Source organism: Colossoma macropomum, unplaced genomic scaffold (genome assembly GCF_904425465.1).
Source record: "Colossoma macropomum unplaced genomic scaffold, Colossoma_macropomum, whole genome shotgun sequence".
NCBI lineage: Eukaryota > Metazoa > Chordata > Actinopteri > Characiformes > Serrasalmidae > Colossoma > Colossoma macropomum.
This window is the reverse complement of record NW_023495280.1, coordinates 2,331,724-2,347,968: the sequence shown is the minus strand read 5'-3', so window position 1 is coordinate 2,347,968 and position 16,245 is coordinate 2,331,724. Positions and strand designations below refer to the sequence as shown.

Genomic DNA, 16,245 nt, shown 5'->3' with positions numbered 1-16,245 from the left:
AATTCCACCATTTTTTTTTTTCAAAACTTCAGAGTGATTTGCCCTAAAATGGTAAAGATTTTTTTACAGTGGTAGCTATAGGAACCAGGGGTCGCCACGTCTACATCAAAAATATAGCTATTTTATTTACTATTCAAAACCACCAGTGAACCTACACGTGTCTTCTGAGTTTTTATACGAAATGTTCATGATGGTAAAATAGTGGAAAATCTGAATTGATTCAGTTTTCTTTGGGGATTATATTGCCTCACAACACCCTGCATGTATTCCTCCGCCATTAAAGGATTTTAAGGCTAAAATTGTCTCAAAACTGTCATAAAACAATGTCTCAGACATCAGGCAGCTTATTGATAACCGTTTCATCTAATAACTTTATGTGAGGGGGCCTTTAGAGGTGGATGTCTGCTTCTTATCACCAGCACTGTGAATAGTATAATTCCTCTGGAATGATGTATTTCAACCTAATTATGCAGAAATGATTGTTAGAAGAGTGATACTTCAAGAGTATAGTATAGAATTGAACTCACACCAGAAGCTAACGAATTGTACCTTATATTGGGTTAATGTAGCAGCTACGATCATGGACTCAGTAAAAATGTTTGAAAGCCAAATGTTCTTAAACTATGCTACCGCTCAAAAGTTTGGGGTCACTTTTCATAACAATAATTGTTATACAATAGTAACTTATACAGCGTACATTCAAATTCTATAAACAATATACTAAAACCAATACTTTATTCACAGTTTACAGTATTTTGGGAATAACATGAAGTTAGGACATAGTAAAAAATTATATGCTGGTGTTTTTAAATAATAAGCTATAATTTTTCTGTTTACTGAAACTGTTGTCACAAAAACACTATAAATAGATGTTAGTGAGATTTGGTTTTCAAATATGAAGCTCAGATCAGTTTCTTTAGAATGTCATTCTCAATGCTGTACAGATTTCTCAATTATCATGAAATCATTTACAGCCCAATTTATCATCGAAAATGTCTTAATTTTTACAGGTTCCTGCAGCCTGTTTGAAATTGTAAGAAAATGGTTTTATCGTAGAATCATTTTATACACATATCTTCAAAGAAACTGGTTTTATAAGAATGAAATCAGTGAACCCACACTTTTGAGTGGCAGTGTACATGTATCTACATGCATCTTCACCAATCAGGCTAGCAGAACATCCAGTTCTACAAGTGTCTCACAGAGGCTCTTTAAGAACATCTTAAACCAGAACATCACATTCTACTTTTAGAACCTGGCCTGCAAAGTGCTGTCATAGCTCTCTGGGTCATTAAGCATTTGCATTTTGATGTTGGCAATACTCAGGGGTCCAGGAAACATCAAAGCCAGTGGAGAACCTAAGCACTCTATATACAGATGAGAGAGATTGAAAAGGAGTGAGAAGAAGACAAACAAACAGAATACAATGTGTCAGAGGGAAATGTGTTAGCAAATAAAATAAGTGATATGAATGATGTTCCATGTACTATTCTTATTTCCACCAACATAATCCAAATATCAACAATGTGCTAAAGTAAGAAACTTTTTTTAAATACCAATGTTCTTGGTAGCAGCTTGTGGAGAACACCAAGCTGACCTCTGTAGATCAGGGCTGCAGAGAACAGTGCCACCAAGAGAAAGAGAGTGCAGAGTGCACCCACAAACACAGGCACTATATGAGACAGGGAGTGAGCAAAATACAGTGTTATAGTAATAAATACAATACTATGCAAAAGTAAGAGACCTTCATTTATTTAATTCCCAGTCAAAATAGCCAAGTACAAGCTATTCATTTTTCAGAAGACATTTTTGATAACATCAGGATAGAAAACAACAGGATAGAAAAGAACAGAAAAGTGCATTTCCTGAAGAAAATGCAGCAGGATTTTGTAGCTTAAGTAGTTCCTAGGTGTTGACAAATGGTTACTATGGTATTTTAGGTGCTAACATCTTGCTAGCCCATTGCCCGGAGGTTGCTAAGGCATTGCTAGGCATTTGCTATGGCCTCCTGGTTGCTAGGGTGTTGCTAGATGGCTGCTATGGTCAGAGCCAGTTTATGAGGAGCCTGGCCACTTCCTATTTTCCCATTTATAGGAGGACACTAGCATTACTGCTAATGAGTGCTGACTGGTTGGCGAGCGGAGCAGCTCATTGGCTGTTCGCGCTCACAGACATCATTGGCTTACATGAGGCGGTGTTTTAAACTCCTATAATTCGAATTTAAAAGTTCTTTAAAATATAACAACAGTTCTATGCTATTAATTGCTGCACACAAGCACACTATGCCTGATCAGACTGAACCTTTCAATCTCCTGAAAAGAATAAAAGCTGTAATAAAGGTAACAAGTGGACACATTAAATACTGAAACAGATGATATTGTATTTAGTTGTCAAAGTTCCTGTGTAATGTTCTGCTCAGTATATGTTTTCTGCCTTTTTTCCTAATGCTGAAAATGTATGGATTGTACTTAATGGCTGTTTTGACTGAAAATTAAATTAATTAAAGGGTGGAATCTGAGTTTCACCCAGTGCATAACTTTTGCCTAGGCTACATTTAATGTTTCATTTTTAATCATCAATTGTCACACTACCCAAGATCACAGTCACAAGGCTTACACCAACCAATCATAACCAGCTATACAGATCCTAACTGTTTTCACCTGTGCTCATTATCTGTTTGTATATATATATATATATATATATATATATATATATATATATGTTCATATCAGATGTAAAGTGCTGTTAGACTTGTCTTTTGCATATCGAGTGGTTTTCCTGTTTATGCTTCCCGTGTTATTTGATCATTTTTGTCCCTTGTTTACTCTTCTGGATTCTCCTTTGGACTTTGGACTTTTTGGACTCAGGCTTTTGACCCTCGCTTGTTCATGTACTTTGATTGTTTATATATGGTATCTTCTTTGTATAGTACAGTTTTAACTTGCATTTGTGGATGCAGCGACGAACTGTGTTCAAAGGCAGTGGTTTTCAGAACTGTAACTGAGCCCATGCAGTGATTTCCACTACAGAACCGTGACTGTTTTTAATGCAGTGCCACCTGAGGGCTGGAAGATCATGGCCACCCAATATTAGTTTTCGGCCTTGTCACTTGTATGCAGAGGTTTATCAGGATTCTCTGAATTTTTTAATGATATTATGAACCAAAGATGGTGAAATTCTAAATTTCTTGCCTATTTTACATGAAATGTAAAATATTCTTGAATTGTTACACTATATGCCTGCGCAGTCTTTCACAGAGTGATGATCCCCTCCTAATCTTCTGAAGGATGCTCTTTTTATATCCAATCATGTTACTGACCTGTCATCAATTAACCTAATTACTTGTAAGATGTTCCATATTTTTTGTTGATGCTGTCCCTTTATTTTTTAACTTTATTGCTGACATGAAATTCAAATTGGGCATATATTTAAAAAAAAAAAAAACAATAGTTTCTTAGTTTCAACATTTGATATGTTGTCTTTGTACTATATTCTATTAAATATAGAGTTTAAATAATTTGCACATCACTGCATTCTGTTTTTTATTTACATTCTGCACAGCATCCCAACTTTTTTTGGAAATATTTGTAGTTTTTTTTTGTTGTTTTTTACTGTGGGACCGCAGTAATTTGGAGGAATGGTCCATATTTGGGCTAATAAGCAAGTGACAGCATGTTTCAGGTTCTTTCACATTTTAACAGGCTGTAATATTAAGGTTGTCATGAGATATGTGTCACTGATGCTGTTCCAGTGACCTAATGTGTACCTGTGTTGACTGGCGCTGGGCTGGTGTAGGTACAGTGAGGTCCAGAGGGAACAACAGCGTTATTCAGGTTTGTTACTGGAAGGACTGTGATGCAGTACTCCACCCCAAGTTCTAGGTAATTGATAAGATTCTTTCCAGAGGATGCCCTTATAACAAACTGAGAAAGAGGAGGGTTTAACTCTGCTGTGGAAGTTTTGCATAATTTAGATAACTTATAATCTGACCCAGAGCTACACTCTGGTTCTACATAGCACCAAAAAAGGGTTCTGCTATTGTATTGCTATTGCTATTGTATCTGTTATGAAGTCAAGTCTTCTCGAAGAAGAACCCTTTTTGGTGCTATATAGATCCATTTTCAAAAAGGTTCTATATATATATATAATACATTTTCCATCTATCTGAAGAATGATTTCACCATTCAAAGAACCATTTAAGCATGAAATGGTTCTGTGCAGAACTCATGGTTCTGAACAGAATCATTGCTTTTATTATAGAACCCTTGAAGAACCATCTTTTTTAAGAGTGAAGCTAACATACGCAACATACAGCAGACAGGTCTATTTATGACACATTACTTTGCCAACAGTTTTGTCTTTTTATCTCTTAACATAATATATATTCCTTTAACCATTAAAAATTGTCAATAATAAAATCAAGTTGTAATTACACATTTCTCACTCAGTGTTCCCTGAAAGACGTGGAACAGATTTTCTTCCAATCCATTCCACATCTGTGTTTGCAAGCACACACATACACGCACACATTTTCTAAACCACTTATCCTTCTGGGTCACAGGGGGAGCTGGAGCCTATCCCAGCTGTCATTGGCCAGAAGGTAGGATACACCCTGGACAGGTCACCAGTCCATTACACGGCAGACAGACAGACATATACGTTCTCTCTCACAATCACACACACATTCATACCTAGGGGCAATTTAGCACCAATTGGCCTGACTGTATGTCTTTGAACTGTGGGAGGAAACCGGTGCACCTGGAGGAAACCCACGCAGACACGGGGAGAACATGCAAACTCAGAAAGAACCCTGGCTTCTTGTTATGAGGCGATAACGCTACCCACCGTGCCGCCCGTGTTTGCATACAGCTTTGTTCTGCAGAAAGAAAATCTATTGTTTACATGTTTACATATTTTTGGAACTGCATAGCAGGGTGTGGACAACTATCATTCCTGTCATACTGTTATTGTGACTGCATGCTTCAAATTAACGTCGATAATTCTTTTTAACAAATTTCAGAGACATACAAAGATGCATATACCACCTTTACTGTCCACTCCCATGTCCACTCCCAACCACAAAGTCTCATTTCACACAGTACCTGCACTGCAAAAAATATTTTGGTAAGTGAAAACATCTTAAATCTAGTCAATATTGGTAAAGTCTCATTATGAGATCATTGCAGGAATATAATAAGATTATTACATTTTTTTCTAGTTGTTTTGACTTGTTTTAAATAATTTTATATAGTGAAAGTGTCTTATTCAGTTAATGGCAGTACTTGTTTTAAAAAGTAATGCTTAAAACAAGTACATTTTTCTGCCAATGGAATACTTTCACAAGATTAAATTACCAGGTATCCAAAAAACAACACATCGTCACTGTTGGAACAAAACCTCATATCTCCAAAATGCAAACATGCAGGAGAAAGATTTTTTTAAGTAAGTTAATTTAGACCTTAAGGAATTGTGAAGCATTTCTACTGGACCATTCATCATGAAATTCGAAGAACAATGTTGCTGATGTTTGCTGGTGACTGGCCATGCTCAGGCCTGGATAATCAAGTTATCAGCCCCTGGGCACCGTGAAAAACATTGCATTTTTTTAAGTGAAATTATCTCAAATTTAGTCGATATATCTAATTTCTCCTCTTTGAGAGTATTGTAACCTTATTTTAAAATATATTTATTTTATTTCTGGACATTTTGTACTTGTTTTAGGTGATTTAAAATGATCTCACTATATTGGCAGATAATTTTGCTTGTTGTAAGAAATATAAAGAGCTATTGTCACCTTACATCTATAAGGTGGACCAACAAGGTAGGAGTGGACAGTGAGGAGTATAAAAACTCTAGCAGCACTGCTGTGTCTGATCCACTTGTACCAGTGCAACACACACTGTGGTTGTTCTGTGGGGGTCCTGGCCATTGAAGAACAGGGTGAAAGGGGGCTAACAAAGTATGCAGAGAAACAGATGGACTACGGTCGGTAATTGTAGAAATACAAAGTGTACCTATATGGTAAGTGGAGCTGATAAAATGGAGAATGAGTGTAGACACAAAGAGGTGATTTTAATGAAGTGGCGGATGGGTGTATATCTGTATTCAGAGTAACTTTGCCTAGACGGGGAACTATTGCTCTTTGTAAATTTTTCTCCCTCTTTGTTTTAATGTGCCACTCTCAAATGGAAGCCACAGTTTAGACAAATCTGTGTGTCACTTCATCTTTGCACGAAAACTTGAAAAGCTTTGCCTGAAAGAAAACACATTTTCTGCGAATGCTTGTGCAAGCGTACCTTTGTGCGAGATGCGCTACCTAGCAACCACAAACCCATCTGTGTATGTGAATATGACGGCACCCAGTAGAAATCCCCATATCTTATGAAACAACGGAGGCTGTTTACAAGCAGAAGACATTTATTTTCTTCACATTTATATAGTAGAGAGAAGAAAGAGGAAACTATTACCTTGCTTTTCTCGCCCTCGTCCTCCTGAAATTTGCATGTCAAATTTCTGGTTTGATTGTTCATTTCAAGGAACGTAGCTATGTGTGTGTGTGTATATATATACATACATTATTACATATACTTCTATTACCAGGTTTGCGGATAAACTGTATTACATATATATATATATATATATATATATAATACAGTTTATCCGCAAACCTGGTAATAGAAGCGTAGCTATGTGTGTGTGTGTGTGTGTGTGTATATATTATGTAGAACAAGTGAAACATGTCTGCAAAAAAAGTTAAGTGGAGAAAGAACATCCCCAGACTCACTTGTGCCTTGTCTCTAGTCCTGGAGACATTAACAACGTAGTCACTAAAGAAGAATTCCAGCTGTCTGCGGTGCCCCCTGCTGGCTGGAGGACTGAGCTGCAGGAGCAAGCAGTTTCCACAGCCTGTGAGCTCCACCACTGGAGCACCCAGAATTGCTGGATAAAGAGAGGAAAGGTCAGTAAAAGGCAAGTTTATTTGTGTAGCACTTTTCATGCATAGCAATAGTATAAACAAAAACACAGAAATAAAAGCATTAAATAATATTAAATAATAAAGCTTATGATGTCTAGCACCTCAGAAAGGCATTTGCAAAAATTGTTACAAAAAATTAAAATTAAAGTGCTAAAGATAAAATAAAATACGGAATAAATTAAGGCATTAAAAGAAATATAATAGTGTAGATATGAAGTGCAACATCTGGGGGTTTGTTGCAGCATCTGGGGGTTTGTTGCAGCAGTTGGCAGTATAATGACTGAATGCTGCCTCACCCTGTTTGGTTCTGATTCTGGGCACGACTAACTGACCAATCCTGGGTGATTAGAGAGGCCTATTGAGTTTGTATATTGGCATCATAAAGCATGTTTCTTCACAGAATCACTTTCAAAATGGTCTTTTTTTTTTTTTTGTAAAGAGAATCATGTCTTTGTTTTATTCTACTAATTCCTGTTCCAGTCATTATTTGATTAATAAAAACAGCTCAATTTTTTCTGGTCTCTTAGCTATTTCATCATTGCTTGAGCATGTGTATGGAAGAACATAGCTAGGCTATCTAAATTTTTCAGTAAAGTCCATGCAAAGAAGAGACGGTGAGATCCAGGCACTTCTCCAGCTACAAGGTACATGACACCCTCGAGGCAAATTTAATTTTTGTATTAGAGACATTACAAACCTCGGTTCCTTTCACCATCACTGTAAAGAGTCTCTGCAATCAACCATTTCACACTAAACCACTCAGAATGACTTTTTTATCTTGACCTGTGCAGAAATGTTGACACCCTTTAACGGGTCCACATGTTTTTGTTGGATATCACCTCCTGACTCAAGGCCTGCGGAGAAGCTGATTTCTTGTGTCAGGTGTATTGGTGGGTGGAGGAAGAGTAAAATAGAGAAAGGAAGAGATTTCTTACTGTCCAGCATGGGGTAAAACAGTTTCGAACTGGTCCAGTTAGATTCCTGGTCTGGAACGAACGCTTGAACTCGGGCCAAATAATAGCAGTGTGCGTTGTTGAAATAGGTTGTTAAGTCACATGACTCCCCTGTGCTCAAATCAGAGCAGTTCAAAAGAGACACCCAGGGTTTCTTCCTGTGGGAAGGGTGAAGACAGACATGGAGGTCCACAGTTAACTGTCAAAATCATTTAAAAATCAGGTCTCAAGGTCTCATGTTCTTAATTTTCTCATCAAAATTTCTAGGAACCATCTGTATGTTTTCAGGGCTTAGTGTTCCTCAGGCCCAGTGTTCCCTCTTTATCATTTTGAAAAGAGTCTTATGTTCCCATGGTCCAGTATTCCCCCATTGAAATTTTCACAGGAAATAGCTCTGTTATCTCAATCATATTCTCTCAACTTGTATATTAAAAATAATGCAAATTCTGTTGTTGGGTCAAAAAATTGTATATATGTGCACACTGCTTCCAAATTCCAAAGGTGATTCAAAAAGATTCATCTGATTTCAAAATTGTTTATTTCACAAATCATTACACAACAATGCAGTAAATTGTAAATGGTTTAAGTGAGCATAAAACGTATTATGTAATTTTACAAGAGCTCAATATGACCTCCTACAGCTGTACAGACAACATCAGTGCGATAGTCAAATTCATCCCATACTTGATAGAGCATGTAGGGTGTCACTGTACTCACGGCTCTTTCAATGCGATTTCGGAGTGCATCCAGTGTTGTGGAACCAACAACGAATGCGCTGAGCTGTTGGAGGTTCACTGCCGATGAACGCAGGATCACTGCCGTTGAACGCAAAACGCTTTCTGCTCAGGGGTCACCATCACCTCGCAGACTGAAGGGAGCCATCTTCCGGTGACCGTCAGAAACTCTATGACCCCCTCTTTGAATTGGTATGTGATTGGTTCCTGGGCACCTCATGGTTGTAAAAACATGGTGCTTTGAAATTGGATAAATCTTTTTGAATCACCCTGTATACTCTCATTGCACTTTACAAAACATTACCAAAGTTGGCATTCATGCTAACAATTGAATCTTTGAGCACATCTTCAATGACAACATCTGCCTCTATTTCAACAATGCTTTTAACATGCTTTTGTCAACTGGCCCTCAATTCTCCATTACACCACATCTCAATTTTGTTACTTTACTCTGCTAACTTGCTAGATAGCAAACTAAGGGCTATACAGCTAGCAACAACAATTGATGAGAGCAGGCATATGTCAGTTGCCTGTAGTCCGAACAACCACGCCCCCTTTTGGGTGAAAACAAACATGGTCAGAGTGCTGGTGCCAAACTAGAAATATTGGTGCCACCATGCCTAAAAGCTGCTGTGTCGCATATTGCACGACTAACATTAAAAAAAAGACAGTTTATGATTTTCTTTTCTTCCCAAATTTATTACTGTTTATGTTATAGCCTACCTTATAGTTGCAGGGTGCTAGTTAGCTTGCTGTTAATGATATGTTAACTTTACAGCAAAGTCACATTGGACAGACAAAATAAAGGGTCTTGCTGAGAAAAAGAGTGTTTGACAGAATACATTACCTGGAGATTCAATAAGGTAGTTGTATATGTCAGGACATGACACCTCTGGCCACCAGGGCTCACAATAGCTATAAATCAGCAGGGTATTCTTATTTATGTTATCAAATTGTCAAAGACCTTGGAATTTGTATTTACCACCAGTCAAATTAGAGGGGCTGCTTTTACCCAAAAAGGGGCAGGGTATTATGCAAGGGCCAAGTACACAGATATGCTGCTCTCATCTATAAAAGAAGGACAGTGCACCACACTTAAATCAGACAAAGCAAATTTTCAATTTTCAATTTTTTCTACACTCTGACTCAAAAAATTGTTTGAATTACAAAATTTGCTTTGCTTGCTAATTAGCTGACTGAGGCTAGCCTAGCTTCTTGTTGTTCCCTGTATGACCTTAGATGCCACCATGATGTTCACCATGACCTTGAGAAACCTTTCATAGGCTCCCTTAATGTATCATATTGATTTACAATTTTTAAAGAGCTTAACATAGGGAACATAGAGCCCCGGGAACATAGGTATGATCCCGTTCACAGCATAGGTGGCTGAACAATAAAGCAAGCGGAGTACCTGCACCCCCACTACTTTTGGGAATGGGTACATTTCTAAAGGTGAACATAAACATTTTCAATGAAAGTGAAATAAAATTTAAATCTTCTTAGTATTAGTCTAGTTAATGTCTAACCAGTTAGCTAAACAGTTAGTGTGAAGTAACTTTTAGCTAATGTTAGTTGGCTGGACAGCATTAACTGGTTTCTGCTAGTTTCCAGAATCATTTTCAATGCTACGCTGTGACTTATTTTTTATAACGACTAAACTACTAAAATTATACTCTGTCTAAAGTCTGTCATCATGGAACAGTAGGCTTTTCGATAAAACAGAAAGAAACTGTCCCCAACTGTGCTCGACTTGCTTCATAGAACTTGAAACTGTTAACGTAATGTTTGTTGTCCCAGATATGTTCAGTTTTATTTCATCGTGCTGCTGAAAAAAACAGTATTGAGCAGCACAAATTCCATACTGGTCCAATCTGGTTTATGCTGGTCTGGTGCTGGTTTTGCTGGTCATTCAGCTTGGTCATATTGGTTGACCAGCATACCAGCATCCAAAGCACAACATATGCTGGTTTTGCTAGGGAGCAGCCATGCTGATCTATGCTACAACTCGCCAGGTTCCACCAGTGTATCCCAGTGTGGCTCGCTAGGTTGCAAGCTATAGCTGGTTCAGTTTAAGGCTAAACCCAGACTAGCTTTTCTCCACTCAGTTCATGGGGCAGCTCAGGTCCAGTTGTGCTATGTAACATGAAATTCTTAACCTACTTCTTATGATAGCTCTGCACCCTGAAACGGGCGAAGGTGGGGGTTCCAGGGCCAGGGCTCCAAATTAGCTTGTGCTCCAAATTAAAGGAGACAATGGTGACGTTTTGTGGAGCTGGGAGCAGGCAGTACACTGGAGGAGGAAATAAAACAAACAAACAAACAAACAAAAAAACAAAAAACAGAACAGTAAAATAATACTGGTAGGTCAACTCAAATACTTCCCACGTGCAGCTTATATTTGTATTTTTACATTTAATGTTTTTTTCCCACTATATTAAATCCTGCAAATGAATATATACAGGCTAAAATATGTTGAGTGTGCACTGCTGTGAGTCGCTCCATAAAGCCTGAATTAATCATTTTAAAGTCAGAGGCATCAGGCTGGGAGTTTTTCACATCATGTTGCATTGTCTTTACATATTAACTTCACACGGATACTTCATGTGGTAACAAGTAAATTAAATAGCTTTATTCAAGCTAAATAAATACTTTTAATGAACAATTCTTTCATTCAAAGCAATTTTTTGAGTTGAATAAAACTAGTTCAGTTGCTTGTTACCACATGAAGTAATTTTTTTAGGTTAAACTGACAAACCATTTTTTACAGTGTATAGTAGGGATACATATCCTTCACCACGTTTTGACTGAGCTCTGTTTGAATTTTTTTCAATCATCAGATTGGTCCACTCGGGAAGGGGTCAGAAGTACAAACCACACTAATAAATGTTCTTCCACATGCTGCATGCAGTTACACATTTTCACCAGAGAGGTCTCCAAAAATCCCCAAAACTTACATAATGCAGTCTTAAATAATAAAATACACAAAAAACAAAGGACAAGGCCCCATTATTACACTGTAAAAAATGGCTCATCAGATCAACTTAATTACGTCATGTTATATTCAACTCTATTCAAAATTACATTGATTGAAAGAAGCGTTAATTCAAAGTATTTATTTATTTATGTTGAATAAAACTAGTTAATGTAATAATAAAGTAATTTTTTAGGTTGATCTAAGGTTGAGCCTTTTTTACACTGTAGTTTACAAAGTCAATAGACAGAAAAGATACAAAAGAAAGTAATGAATAAGCATGCATGCAATTCTCAGATGACTGCTTCTTCAGAAGATGATTCTGAGCATAGCTTTTGTATAAAGAAATATTAAGAACGATTTGCACCTCCTCAATGGAGTCCTTAGTGTTTGCATATCACATATGTAGAATGTGTATTGCACAATGGCTCACTGGAGAGATATATTAGAAGTAATAAGTAAAGAAGGTTTTACCACAATTATGTAAGTAAAAAATTATTGCTACGATTACTTTGTGAAGCTCATAAAATTCATGATCCACATCAAACAAAACTGAATAAATGTTTTCTTTAAAACTGTATTTGCACTGCAAGAAATGGTATCTTGTCAAATTAAATGATCTTAAATCTAGTCAATGTATCTAATTCATCTTTTTTTAAGATCATGTAACTTATTTCCATACATTTTTACTTGTTATAGGTTATTTCAGGTGAAATCTAATGATCTTACTTTATTGGCAGATCATTTTTGCTTTTTTAAAGATTTATGCCTGAAACAAGACAAGTTATCTTCTAATACAATGAGATCATTTTACATATTGAAATCACCTAAAACAATAAAACATGTCTAGAAATTTAACTAGTTAACTAGTCTTATAATAAGGTGACAGCAATCTGAAAATGAGAAAGATATATCTACTAGATTTAAGATCATTTCACTTTACAAGATATCATTTTTTGCAGTGTGAAACAACTTCCACTGCCAATGAAACAGTGACAGCTCTCGAATACCCCCACTCAACCCCCCAAAACAAAAAGAAACTTAGCTCAGAGATAAATGTGAAACATTTCCATACCTTGGTGCAACACAAAGAATAAAAGTATCCAGACTAGCATCCATTGGTGTTCTGAGGGAGCCATCGCGGCTGACCACATCTGGGGAGTTTGTAAACCTGTGGGCCTGTCTATAAGCTCTGGAGCAATCTCAGGTAAGGTTGTGCAAGAGTTAAAAGTGTGCATGACAACAGGTTGAGTTTTTTCAGGTTGAGCTGTTTCTGTAGCAAGATAAGTTTCCATTTCCCCACAAGTCCCTCCTAGCACCACATGAACCACCCAGAGCCTAAAACACACTAAACAAACTTCCCAACGTACTGCCTCTCTCTCAGAAACATCTCTTAAACACTAAGCCAAAGTTTTGTTGCTTTTATTTGATACAAAAATATAAGAATGATGTACACATTTTAATATTTACAAACTTTCCAGAATCAAGAGGTAAGAAAAATCCAAAGTTTGAATATTCAGTAACGTGATTTGAAGGCTACCTACATGTTTATAAAACAATGCTTGACCATTTATGATCAGCTTAAGCCAGAAAAAGTTTATAAGACGGAGGCCTTAAAAAGACCATGTATCAGTTTGATGCCCTCACTTTTCCCATAAATATGAATATGCATATAAATCTACAGTATAAGTTAGTCACATTCTGTGTTTTGTTGATTTTCTAAGTGAAAATAAGTGAACACATCCTCTACAGAGAACAGACTTAAATACAGCATTTTTCTGCAACTTTTACTTATTTGTTCAGTTTACCATATTGGAAAAAACATAAAATATAAAATGTGTTATAACTTTTGCACAGGCCACGGTTTCTGCTTGCTCCATATTCAGTAAATAAGCAGTAATTGTGTTATGTGTGATGTGTTAACTTGTATTCACTAAGAAAATCAACAGAAACAAGGAATTTGTCTGCTGTATTGTACTTGCTGTATTTGAGTATTGTATTGTACTTGTTGTATTTGAGTAAAAAAGTATTCAAATTTCAGTGTACTTAACTATCAAAAATATCAAACAAATTATTCTACACTCTTAAAAAAGAAAGGTTCTTCAAAGGTTCTTTGATAAAGAATAGTTTTATATTGGACCGTGAACACTCAAAGAACCATTGCATGCCTGAGTGGTTCTTTGCATAGTGAAATGGTTCTTCAGATTGATGGATAATGTGTTGTATGTGGTTCTACATAGCACTAAAAGGGTTCTACTGTTGTAATGCAGAACCCATTTTGGTGCTATATAGAAGCATTTTCAAAAAAGGTTCTATATAGAATCATATACAACACATCTCCATCAATCTGAAGAATGCTTTAAGCATGCAAATGGTTCTTCAAGTGTTCATGGTTCTACAACTCCATTTCCAAAAAAGTTGGGATGCCGTGCAAAATGTAAATAAAAACAAAATTCAATAACGTGCAAATCATTAAACCCTATATATCATTGAAAATAGTACAAACACAACTAATCAAATGTTGAAACTAAGAAATTTTATTGTTTTTTGAAAAATATATGCCCATTTTGAATTTGGTGCCAAAAACACGTTCTAAAAAAGTTGGGACAGGGGCATGTTTACCACTGTTTCATCACCTCTTCTTTTGACAACACTCTGTAAGCGTTTGGGAACTGAGGAGACCAATTGCTGGAGTTTTGAAAGTGAAATGTTTTCCCATTCTTGTGTGATACAGGATTTCAGCTGCTCAACAGTTCAGGGTCTCCTTTGTCGTATTTTTCATTTTATAATGTGCCAAATGTTATCAGTGGTGACAGGTCTGGACTGCAGGCAGGCCAGTTTAGCACCCGGACTCTTTAAATACAGAGCAACACTGCTGTAATACTTGCAGAATGTGGTTTGACATTGTCTTGCTGAAATAATCAAGACCTTCCCTAAAAAAAGAAGTCATCTGGATAGCAGCATATGTTGCCAAAACATGTATATATCGTTCGGCATTAATGGTGCCTTCACAGATGTGCACGTCACCCATGCCATGTGCACTAATGCACCTCTATACCATCATGAATACTGGCTCTTGAACTGTGTACTGATAACAAGCTGAGTGGTCTTTAGCCTGGAGGAAAAGTCCAAAAAGAAATTCAAATGATGATTTGTCAGACCACAGGACACTTCTCCACTTCCCCTCAGTCCATTTTAAATGAGCTCAGGCCCAGAGAAGGTGGTGGCATTCCTGGATCCTGTTTATATATGGTTTCTTCTTTGCATTTAAGAGTTTTAATTAGCATTTGTGGATGCAGAGACAAACTGTTTTCACAGACAGTGTTTTTCAAAAGTATTTCTGAGCCCATGCAGTGATTTTCACTAGAGAGTCATGTCCATTGTTAATGCAGTACCACCTGAAGGCCCAAAGATCATGGCCAGCAAATACTGCTTTCTGGCCTTGTCCCTTGCATACAGAGATTTCTCCAGATTGTCAGAATCTTTTAATGACATTATGTATCGTAACTGATGAAACACAAAAGTTCTTTGCTATTTTATGCTGAGAAATGTTCTTGAATTGTTGCACTATTTGATCATGCAGTCTTTCACAGAGTTGTGCAAACACATTCCTCAATGTGTTTGCATGTGTGAAGTAGTCACAACCTCCAGATAAAGTAAATATCTTAACTCCAAATGGAAAAGCAGCTTGAAAAGTACTGTGGAACTGTTTTGATTAAAAGCCCTTGTAATGTGCTCTATGTCTGCTGTCACCTTCCTTGACAAATGTTTTTGTCATACTATCACCACAATAAAGTATTTGCCACCCATCCGATTTTTGCTAATTTGTCACATTTAAATGTTTCAGATCATCCAACTAATTTTAATATAAGATAAAGACAACATAAGTTAATGTAGCTTTTACATGACCATTCCATTTATTGCAGATAAAGATTTATTCAAAACTTCTATCACTCGTGAAAAAGTAATTCGATGTTCTTTTGTGAGCTCCTGCGTGAGTCTTTGATGCACTCTTGTTGAAATTTTCTTAGGCTGTCCACTCCTGGAATGGTTAACCACTGTTCCAAGTTTTCTCCATTTGTCTTGCTCTCAGTGTGGCTCGCTAGAGCTGCAGAACCTTAGCAATGGCTTTCTAACCCTTTCGAGACTGGAAGATTTCAATGACTTTGTTTTGCATCTCTATTTGAATCTCTTTACAACATGGCATCATGCGCTGTCTTTTGAGACCTTCTAGCCTGCTTCACATTGCCAGACTGGTTCTATTCTATTTAAGATGTTTAGATTCAACAGGTCAGCAGTAATCGTGCCAGGGTGTGGCTAGTGAAATAGAACCAAATAGTCAATCGAATTTGGTTAACTGGTTGATTTCGTATTTAAGGGGACAATTACTTTTTTTTTTTTTACATAGGGCCAGGGTGGGCTAAACAGCTTAATTTTTCCTGATGAAATGAATTCAGCATTTAAAAACAGCATTTTCTGTTTACTTGGGTTATTTTTGTCTAACATTTAAGTAGTTTGATGATATGAAACATTCAAGTGTGACTAATATGCAAAAATACACAAAATTGGGAAGAAGGCAAATACTTTTTCACAGCACTGTAGCTAACAAAT

At 36.8% G+C, this 16,245-nt stretch overlaps 1 protein-coding gene across 1 annotated transcript; it reads right to left on the bottom strand.

Moving 5' to 3' along the window:
- Positions 1–226: 226 nt before the first annotated feature.
- Positions 227–13,057, bottom strand: LOC118801577 (interferon alpha/beta receptor 2-like). Its single transcript, XM_036561938.1, has 6 exons — positions 12,710–13,057; positions 7,912–8,087; positions 6,785–6,939; positions 3,767–3,923; positions 1,557–1,672; positions 227–1,367 (listed from the first exon to the last, which is right to left on the bottom strand). The coding sequence occupies exons 1-6, from the start codon at positions 12,751–12,753 to the stop codon at positions 1,359–1,361; spliced, it is 657 nt and encodes a 218-aa protein (XP_036417831.1). The 5' UTR covers positions 12,754–13,057; the 3' UTR covers positions 227–1,358.
- Between the last annotated feature and the right edge of the window lie 3,188 nt (positions 13,058–16,245).

Excerpts from the sequence above, each read along its gene's own strand:
- LOC118801577 (XM_036561938.1), bottom strand. The coding sequence starts at position 12,753 with ATGGATGCTAGTCTGGATACTTTTATTCTTTGTGTTGCACCAAG. Across the intron at positions 6,940-7,911 it reads GTTTTACCCCATGCTGGACA|CAATTCTGGGTGCTCCAGTG; the intron begins GTAAGAAATCTC and ends CTCTTTATCCAG. Across the intron at positions 1,673-3,766 it reads CCCAGCGCCAGTCAACACAG|TGCCTGTGTTTGTGGGTGCA; the intron begins GTACACATTAGG and ends TGTCTCATATAG.